The following is a 10,412-nucleotide window of genomic DNA, read 5'->3' as shown; positions in this document are numbered from 1 at the left end:
GTGTCCTATGGGGTTCTGGGAATGCAGTGAATTGCCTCAGATTGTTAAGACCTGGCTGAGCTGGTTGGGGTCCACCCTGGACCAGTCTGTATGGGAAGTTAGCTCTTGGGGGAGATCCTTGGCGCCCACCAGACTTGCGGCTTTGCAGGCTGTATTTGACAGCAGCAGCCAGGTGTGGGCAGTGACACAGGGCTCGGGAGATCTCTGTCCCCGGCCAGGGGATCCGAGGCGTTCAGTGCAGAACCTGGCCGGCAGCCCGAGTGAGTAGGAGCCATGTGACTCTGGTGAGTTGGAGTGTGCAACCTCCTCCTGCTTCAGAGGTACCTGATCCGAATACTAAGCAGAGCGAGTGCCGGGCCGGGTGTAGGACACTGAAGACACTGCAGAGGAGGGTGCTTATTCCAGAGGCATTACAGGACATGGAGATTAAAGACCAGGGAGCTCAAATGGAGCCGCTGCTGCCTACGGTAAGAGACCACCTGCTGTCACAGATTAACCGCGTTTGCTGCGAAACCTGTCAGGCAAGCGGTCGCCGGCTAGGGTGATCGCACTTGGGGTGGTGGATGGCTCCCTCGGCATATGGACAGGGGTCTCCTCCCATCTCGGGTGACTGAAATGCATAACGCAAAGCACATGATTTTCCCCCCCTCTTCTCAATATGGATGCACTACGGTGATGAAATGTCTCATGTTTGCTGCTGTTGGAGGAGATGGCCGGGTTTTAGCAGCAGGGGCAGCTGTGTGTCTCTCGTCCTGCTTGTTTCTGCCTCTGTGTTTCTCAGGCTGTTCAGTGGAGGCTGAAGACCCTGCAAAGAAACCCCCTCCCCCCCTTTTTAAAAATCATATTCCATTCATGCTAAATTTTCTCCCTATGCCTCATCCCCCTGGCAGTGAGGTAAGGGAATCTGCTGCTGTTGCAGCTCTAGAGATTTAGTCTGCAGAAACCAGGGGAAAGGAGAACAGGAGGATTGTGTGTGTGTGTGTGTGTGTGTGTGTGTTTTCTGTCAGTCTGTCTTAAAAGGAAATGTGTCATAGTTCACATATAAAGGAGGTGTGCATTGACCAGCAGACAATTCAGCTTTGAATATATGAAAGGCTCCTGAGTTGTCATTTAGAAAAAGCCTGTTTATTTCTGGGTCTTCAGACACCTCCCTCGATCTAATTCTTGGGTAAGTAGTTGGTTTGCTTATCCTCTCCACAATCTCTCTGGCTGGCTCACAGACTTTGTAGCTCTTCAGGCAACATCTTTCTCAGCCGGGAGCAGCTGATGTTGCTGTGTTCAAGGAAAAAAAGAAAACAACAACAACAACAGTATTTTCTTGACGCAACAGAGATGCCAAATGCAAGCTTTCAGCCATCTATCAGCACTATCACAGCTCAGAGCAGCAGACATCTCCTCCCTGCACCAAATCAGAAAGAGGGGCTGTTCTCAGCTGTCTGTTACTCAGGTTGGTGACCCACCTTGCAGGCTAGGGACTGGCAGCAAGCTGTCCATTTCCAAGTCCATTCCTAGGCTTTGAACACATCTTTACATCAAATGATACCTCAGGGGGAGTGAGCAAATGCAGGGCCACTGTATTTTTAGGGCCTTACCTCTCTTGCTGTGCTCAAAATCTGCAAAAGATGCCAGTTTGCATCCCGGAATTGGCTGTGGCTACTGAGCATGCTCAGTTCTCCTCAGGACGCTAGATTTGGGCTGGGAGGGAGCAGGAGGATGGGAAGGATGCAGGCATCACCACCAGGAATGGAGCCTAAATGAAGAGCAGGGGCAGTGAGGGGGAAAAAAGAAGAAGCATATCAATTAGTCTGTCTGCTTAAAAGTAGAGACATTCCTTTAGGGATCAAAGTAGATTTGTTTTGTAAAAATGAGAGTAAAAGATTTATCTATCTTCCCAAACTTGAATAGATACATAAATTAGGATCCTGTGGGTATTCAGAATGAAGGATGGAAAGCATATCAGAGAATCATCCTTCTTTGAATAAAAGGAAGGGACTATGCATAGGAATTGATGGATGGAGATTCAGAAAAGGTTGAGATATAGGGAAAAAAACCTTTTCTTTTTTTTAGAGGAAAGGGGTTTGGAAGTTGTCCTAGAAAAGCAGGCTGAAGTCAGTTTGATGTGGCATATGAGCTGTCACTTGTAGGTAACACTTAAAGGGCTTGGGATGAAATGAGGATCAACTGGAGGAATTTAGAAGGGGGCAACATTATTGGGCTAGAGGGGTAATCAGCGTGTAGCCTAAGAGAATAGAGAAAATACATATTTGACCAGAAAAGGAGATTAATAATCAATCTGGTGGAAATTTTTGAAGAGTCAAAGATTGCATTTTATGTGTATAATGGCTTGTACCGAATAGTTACAAAGTTGCATAGTTTAATGACAAAAAAAAAAAAGAGATCATGCCAGCAGTTGATTATATGAAAAATAAACTTGAGAGACTAGAAAGGATGCTGAATTACTGGCCTCATTTTATACTTATATAGTATTTTCAGCTTCTCCCAATTGCTTTTATACATTTTTTTTAAGTTTTTAAAACAATCATGTTAAGTAAAACAGGTTTTATTAATTTAAATTTTAAAAATGAGAACTTGAGGCACAGGGAACTGGAATAACATGTCTAGGGTCACACAGTATTGAAGCCAGGACTAGAATATAGGTCTCCTGAAACTAGTTCAGAAAAAAAAAGCACTATTTTTTTTACATTACATTATTAATCAGGCTTATCATAATCAGATCCTGGACTGGAGTTTTTATACTTGGAAGAGAAAGGAAGAAATGGCTTTGGATTCTATTTTAGAAAATTAATCAGATGACTTTGCAAATAATTATGTAAGAGGCAATATGGCATAGTATTTAAAAACATAGTCTAGTAGGTCCCAGCATTGCTATTTATTTATCTCGGGGAAGTGGTAAGCTTTACTTTCTTCAACTGAAAAATGGGAAGGGAATGGTACATATCTCTTGGGTTTTGTAAGGACTGAATCAAATAACCTGTGTGAAGTATCTGTCATTTAGTAAGTTCTCAATAAAAGCTGCTAATTGGGAGGAAAGGGAGAAAAAGATTCCTTTTAAGTCTCCCAGGTTTGCCTTCATTTATTGTATATAAAATACATTTTAAGGGTGTGAGTGAAGGAGGAGGTCCTGACATATTTCCTTTTTTCTCAGTCCTCCCCAGGGAACTTTAAAGATAATTTTCTTTTGTTGAGCAGGGCATCTTTGCATTTTAGGGGTTCTTGTCACTCTAAGGGTTAGGATATTCAGTTCTTCTAGGCCCAGAATGCAGTCTGGCTTTGATAGCACCTGTTTTGTCGGAAGCTATAGATCAAGCTGTGATAGAAGATTCTTTCATTTATTAAAAGCCTGTTGTTGGCCAAACATATTCTTGAGGCTGGGAATATAACAATGAACAAGATGAACAAAAACCCTGCCCACATGGGGCTCACAATCTAGCTAGTCTAGAGCTAGAGCTTAATTTAACTTTTTGGGAAAATCTACTGTTTTCTCCTCAAATATTTAATCACTGTTATAAGCTGTTTGACACAGGTAAATATGGAGACTATATGTAATACTAATGATAGTGATATCACTTTAGTAAAGATAGAACCAATCTTTTGAAAGTATGAAGGCAGGAATTTAGGATATTGCATAGGACTTCATATATTTCACTTTCGGTGTTGAGTTGGCTTCTAGTAGTAACCTGACAATCTTTAAATTACTAGCATGGAAGAGACTCCTAAGAGAATATTTTTACAAACAAATGTTTTTATCTCATACCATTTATTTTGGATGATATTGTAGTGGTTCCATGTTGGACCCCTTCTGAAATTCTGATGTCCTAAAAGGAATTTATTTTAAATTTAACTTGCTTATAAAACTGTCCTGAGGTATGGAACTGAAGATCACTTTTTAAAGGTAATTTGTTGGTATATAGTAGATGGGGGAATATAGCACCTTTTAAAATGTGAATTCTGGATTTCCAAATGGCCCAGTTTATTGCTTTGTGAAAAAAATTTATGAAAAACCTCTATATTATTAAATTAGGGAAAGAGAAATGGGACTAAAATGTCCAAGTAACAAAAATAATACCTAGGTTGGCTATATAATATTAATATTTTTATTTTATGTGAATTGTAATTTAGATTATAATACTAATTTAAAGAAAACATACTCTCATGCTAATACATAGAGAGCAAGACGCAGTATAAGAAATCAATTCTCATTTTCTCCCTTGTAACTTGAATTATCACTCTACAATGGTGAGTGACTATAAAATTAAATATATGTACAGGATGTCAAAGCTGCTAATGAGTGGTAGGGTCTAAAGCCTACAAGTATTAAGTTTATGACAGTATTGAGGTCAGATGAGGAAGTGAGGTAGTTCAGAAGTCTAAACTGGACATGGACTATAGCACCTGGAGCAATGCTTCAGATGAATGGGGAAATGTGGATGCCACTCTCAACACTTCTGTGTAGAGAAATCCAGCCTTCCTTTCTCATATCCAGGGTACATGACATTTGATCATTTGACATTCTATGAAGATACCACTTTCAATCTGTATGGTAATATTAGTTAAGTTTTATTTATTTTTAGATAAAATAAATGTAAGTTAAAATTCTAATATATGTCCCACTTAAAAGAGTTGTTTCAGATACTCCTTGGGGGTATGTTGTTTGTATTTAGAATAAGGCAATAACTAGTATTTAATGCATCTGGTTGATGGAACCACAAATGTTTTAGTCGGAAAAGGACTATAGAGTTCAGTTGCATATTTTGGACTAATTCCTTAACTCACACGTGGTGAAACTGGACACCAGAGAGATGAGAAGATGTATTTAAGGGCATTCTGCTTATACTAGTTAATGGCAGAGCATGGCCTAGAGTCCAAATCTCTTGATACTTTCCACCTTTGTATAGTCCCTCTTCTAGCATAGAGTAAATATCTGAGTGCCAGATTAAAATCATGATGGTAATTAGACAATCTTTATGATTTGTCTAATAGATACTACTCAGTACTAATAGATACTGCTCAGGTTCACACTAAGCACAGACATCTCTAGTGTTCATGATAATCCTGAAAGGTTGTTAATGTTATCCAGCCTTACAGATAAGAAACAGCCTGAGAAAATTGAGTAAGTTACCCAGGTTCACATAGCTAATAAATACTGTTAGGATTTGAGAATATTGTATCTAATTAAAAAGCAACTCTTTTCTTTTTAATCAGAGTCAATTAAAAAAAGGAAGACCATTATAAAATGGGCTTTCTCATCTCCATCTTCAAAAGCAAAAGCACTATGATATAGGACGTTATAAAATGTAAGGCACTGCAGGCCACATATTGCATGATTCCATTTATATGAAAAGTTCAGAAGAGGCAAATCCTTAGAGACTAAAGTAGATTAGCGGTTGCCAGGGTCTGGGACAAAATTGGAGAGTGATTGCTAACATCTACTGGTTTCTTTTTTGAGTGATGGAAATATTTTGGAGTTACATAGTGGTGATGTTTGTATAAACACTGTGAATAATACTGAATTGTATCTTGCAAAATGTTGAATTTTACTTAAAAATGCAAAAAAAAGATAAGTTATTGTTTAATCATTATCACTAACAGAGAAAAAGTTGAGGATCTAAGCAATTCTTTTTTTTTGTAAAGATTTTATTTATTTATTCATGAGAGACACAGAGAGAGGCAGAGACATAGCCAGAGGGAGAAGAAGGCTCCGTGTAGGGAGCCTGATGCAGGACTTGATCCCAGGACCCTGGGATCATGCCCTGGGCCAAAGGCAGGTGCTCAACTGCTGAGCCACCCAGGTGTCCAAACAACTCTTATATAAGTCATATTTATATAAATCAAGAAGAGGGAGGGATGCTTGGGTGACTCAGTGGTTGAGCGCCTGCCTTTGGCTCAGGCATGATCAATCCCAGGTTCCCGGGTTCGAGTCCCACATCCAGCTCCCTGCATGGAGCCTACTTCTCCCTCTGCCTGTGTCTCTGCCTCTCCCTGTGTCTCTCATGAATAAATAAATAAAATCTTAAAAAAAATCAAGAAGAGGGCAAATGGAATATTCATGAAAATTTACAACACCCCCCACATATATACATATATACACACCCTAGATAGTCTCTAATATAAAATTATTCTTTTTGTCAAGACAATGTTGAGGTTGGTCAAGGTTTCTGTAAACTATTTGCAGACCTAGGGGTCTTTTGGAATTTATCTTCAAAGATGAGTTAAGAGAGTAGATAGCATATCCTAAGTACAAGAGAGGAAGAGAACTATTTAACTTGGGTCAAATTGTTATTTTCTTCTTCAAATCATTTTTCTGAACTTTCTCATAATATACTTTAAAATTTAACAAAAAAAATTCAAAACAACTAAATTTCTAGAAAAATTCTTTTTTTTCCCCATTACACCTCACTCTGTGTTGTCAACACTTAAGGTCATTGTTGGTTTAGCCTCATATAGTTATTATGTTACTATAGTTTATAATAAGTCAAACTCCAAAGAAAACATCTATTCATTATCAATCATTTTATAGTGATTTTCAAAGTATGTTTCTTCTTAGATCTTATGATGCTTAAGGAGATTTTTTTACATATCATAATATATACATACATGTAATTTATATATCATAAATGCTCCCATTCTAAGTGCACAATTGAGTGATTGTCAGTAAATTCACAGAGCTGACCAACCATCACTGCCATCCATTTTAGAACATCTTATCATCCCCCAAAGCTTCTTCTAGCCCATGTGTAGTTAACATCCACTTCTGACCCTATGCAATAATTAATCTACATTTTGCTGATTTGCTTTTTGCCTTTGTAGATTTGGCTTCTCTGGACATTTAATATAAGTGGAATTGCAGTAGGCAGTCTTTTGCATCTGGTTGTCTTCACTGAAATGAACCATTGTTGACATTCATTCATGTTGTAGCGTATATCAGAAGTTTGTTCCTTTTTATTACTGGGGAGTATTACATTGTATGGATGACAGACATTTTGCTTATTGAAAGTTTGGTCGTTTGTATAGTTTGTAACTTTTGGCTATTATAAATGATGATGCTATAAATTTTCATGCTGTGTGTCTCCCTGTAGACATATATTTACATTTCTCTTGGGTGGAGTCCTATGAGTGGAATTATTGGATCATATAATGAGTTTATTTATAATGTTCAAAGAAATTGAGAGACTTTTTCAGTGAGGTTGTGCCATTTTATATGTACCAGCTGTACCATAATATAAGGGTTTTGGCTTCTCCACATTTTTACCAACACTAGATATTGTCTGTCTTTTTGACTAGTCATTCTAATGAGTGCAAAGTGATATGCTGTTGTGATTTGATTTGCATTTTCATAATGACTAATTGTCTTAGTCCATTTTGGTTACTATTACAAAATCCATAGACTGGGTGGTTTATTAAAAACAAAAATGTATTTTGCACAGTTCTGGAGGCTACGAAGTCCAAGATCAAGGGACAGCAGATTTGGTATCTGGTGAGAGCCTATTCCTGGTTTACATAGATGGCCATCTTTCAGCTATGTTCTCACATGTCACAGGGGGAGGGGAGCTCCCTGGGGCCTCTTTTATTAAAGACCTAATCATCTCCCAAAGGCCCTACCTTATAATACCAAGGCTTTGAGGGTTAGGTTCCAATATACGAATTTTGGGGAAACAGAAACACTCAGTCTATAGCACTAATGGTGTTGAATATCTTTTTATGTGCTTGTTAGCCATTTGTATATCTTCTTTGATGAAATGTTTATTAAAATATTTTGTTCATTTTCAAATTGGTTATTTGTTGTCTTCTTGACTTATAAGAGTTTTCTTTTATATATATGTATTGGATACAACTTCCTTGTCAGAAATATGATTTGCAAATATTCTCTCACTGTCTGGTCTTGTCTTAACTTTTTTTTTTAAAGATTTTATTTATTTATTCATGGGACACACACACACACACACACACACACAGAGAGAGAGAGAGAGAGAGAGAGGCAGGACACAGGGAGAGGGAGAAGTGGGCTCCATGCAGGGAGCCTGACATGGGACTCGATCCGGGGACTCAAGGACCACGCCCTGGGCTGAAGTCAGGCACTAAACCGCTGAGCCACCCGGGGATGCCCTTGTCTTAACTTTCTTAATGGTGACTTTTAGAATACAAAAGTTTTTAATTTTGACAAAGTGCAATTTATCAGTTTTTTCTTTTATTGATTTTGGTTTTGGTATTGAATCTAAGAACTCTGCCTAAACCACGCTTACAAAGATTTTTTATTGTATGTTTTTTCCTAGGTGTTTTATAGTTTCTGTTCATACATGTAGTTCAATGATCCATTTTGAATTAATTTTTGTGTATGGTGTGAGATTAGAATTTAAATTCTTTGCGTGTAGATAGCTAATTGCCCAAGCACCTTTTGTGGAAAAGGCCACCTTTTCCATTGTGTTTTCTTGGCAGCTTTGTTGAAAGTAACTATCAGTAGAAGGTTATTTTTTCTGGGCTCTGAGTTCTATTCTGTTTATCCATGTGCATTTCCTTACCCTAATACCCCATTGTCTTGATTATTGGAGTTTTATAGTAAAATGTTCATCTTTGTTCTTATTTTTCTAAATTGTTTGGCAATTTTAGGTCCTTTGCATTTCCATATGAATTTTAGGATCTGTTTATTGGTTTCTATAAAAACCTTGCAAAGATTTTGATAGAGATTATTTTAAACTTACAGATCAACTTGGGGAGAATTGCCATCCTGGCAATACTGAGTCTTCCTAAACATATATATGGACTGTCTCTCTATGTATTTACATCTTAAATAATTTCTTATGGCAATGTTTTGTAGTTTTATTTTTTTTTTGTGAGGACTTCTATGTACTATATCTCCTATGTACTATATCAAGGATGACACAAAAAATTCTGGATACCATTTACATACAAGTCCCTATGTTAAGCGTAGGCCATTTCCAAATAGTTCAGGACTCCAGAAGTCTTCTAAGAGGATGGAAATAGAGATTAAACTATGGGATTGAGTGGGATAGAGTAGAATGTATTATAGCCAAGGACTTGGTATGGTTTTGACTTAGTGATAAAGTTGATACATCAGTATCAAGACTTGATCATTCATCATGAAAATTATGCACAAGGATCTCATAAACAAGTTTTTTTTTAAGAAGAATTTTCTCATTGCATATTGAATGTGTTAGGTTGCTGGAGTGCCTCCAACACTTATTTGTACCTATGCTTCTTCTTGCTTCTTCTGAGAAACCAAGATTTTAGAGAAAGTGATTGCTCCCTAATGACTTTTTTTTGTTAATGTGGCTTTGTCATCAAAGATGATAACATAGTCTTATCCAGGCACATTCCAGAAAGCAAGTGCCATAGAAAGTAGTTAGGTATATAACAACTACCAGATGGAGTCAAAACATAGCTCTGCTGCTGAAGCACATTTCATTATTGTTAGATTCATTCTGTTCCTTACGTTAGTACAGAGGTGATTTTCTGTTGGTATTTAAGCTGCTCTTGGAATAAGCCTATCCAAACTCTTTGGATTTGTGCAGAAACAAGATTGTGGTTAAAAAATGGAAAAACATGTAGACATCAAGACATAGACTTAATATATAATATAATTTATTTAAGTGTGTATCATGTACTTCTTGTTTTATTAATGAATAATGTTATGATATAAATGCCTTCCAAGAAATCTGATATTATATAATATTACAGAGCACTTCCAGAAGATATATTTTTTTCTCTTAAATGAAGGGATTGTTATTGAAACTTTAAACTCAAGAAACACCTGCATGAGAATCATCTGGAGGGCTCATTAAAAATGTAAGTTCTGGGCCTTAGTCATTGAAGCCTTGAATATCAAGGAGGTGGTCCCAATAAATAAGAAATATAAAAATGCTCTAGTTTATTCTTATGTGCACTGAAGTTTGAGAATATTTACTTTAAAAAATTAGCTGAAAACTTATAGTTTGTCTGACTTATCTTAGCTGTGGGAATGCTAGAAGACCAAATCTTGCAAAAAAAAAAAATAAAGAGAACTATTTTTTATAAATCATAATGGATTACAAAATGCTTACTACTCATTTTGCTCATTTGGCATTTATTACATATTAGTATCACTTTGCAATTTATATATGTATATAAAATTACCTTTACTCATATATAAATACACATACATATAACTTGTTTTCTTAGAGTGCTAGATTCCTTTTTTAAAAGATTTTATTTATTTATTCATGAGAGACACAGAGAGAGAGAAAGAGAGGGAGAGACACAGACAGAGGAGAAGCAGGCTCCATGCAGGAAGCCTGATGTAGGACTTGATCCCAGGACTCCAGGATCACATCCTGGGCTGCAGGCAGGCGCCAAACCTCTGAGCCATCCAGGGATCCCCAGAGTGCTAGATTCTTAAA

At 37.3% G+C, this 10,412-nt stretch overlaps 1 protein-coding gene across 1 annotated transcript in view; it reads left to right on the top strand.

The window, feature by feature from the left end:
• Positions 1-401: 401 nt before the first annotated feature.
• The window catches only part of SLC4A10 (solute carrier family 4 member 10), a 295,619-nt gene continuing 285,608 nt past the window's right edge, over positions 402-10,412 (top strand). The window contains exon 1 of the mRNA XM_055308530.1: positions 402-467. Within this exon, the coding sequence (XP_055164505.1) occupies positions 420-467 (48 nt within the window). The 5' untranslated portion in view covers positions 402-419. The remainder of the gene's footprint in view (positions 468-10,412) is intronic.

This window comes from Nyctereutes procyonoides, unplaced genomic scaffold, assembly GCF_905146905.1.
Source record: "Nyctereutes procyonoides isolate TBG_1078 unplaced genomic scaffold, NYPRO_anot_genome, whole genome shotgun sequence".
Lineage (NCBI taxonomy): Eukaryota > Metazoa > Chordata > Mammalia > Carnivora > Canidae > Nyctereutes > Nyctereutes procyonoides.
This window is presented reverse-complemented; position numbering and strand designations above follow the sequence as displayed.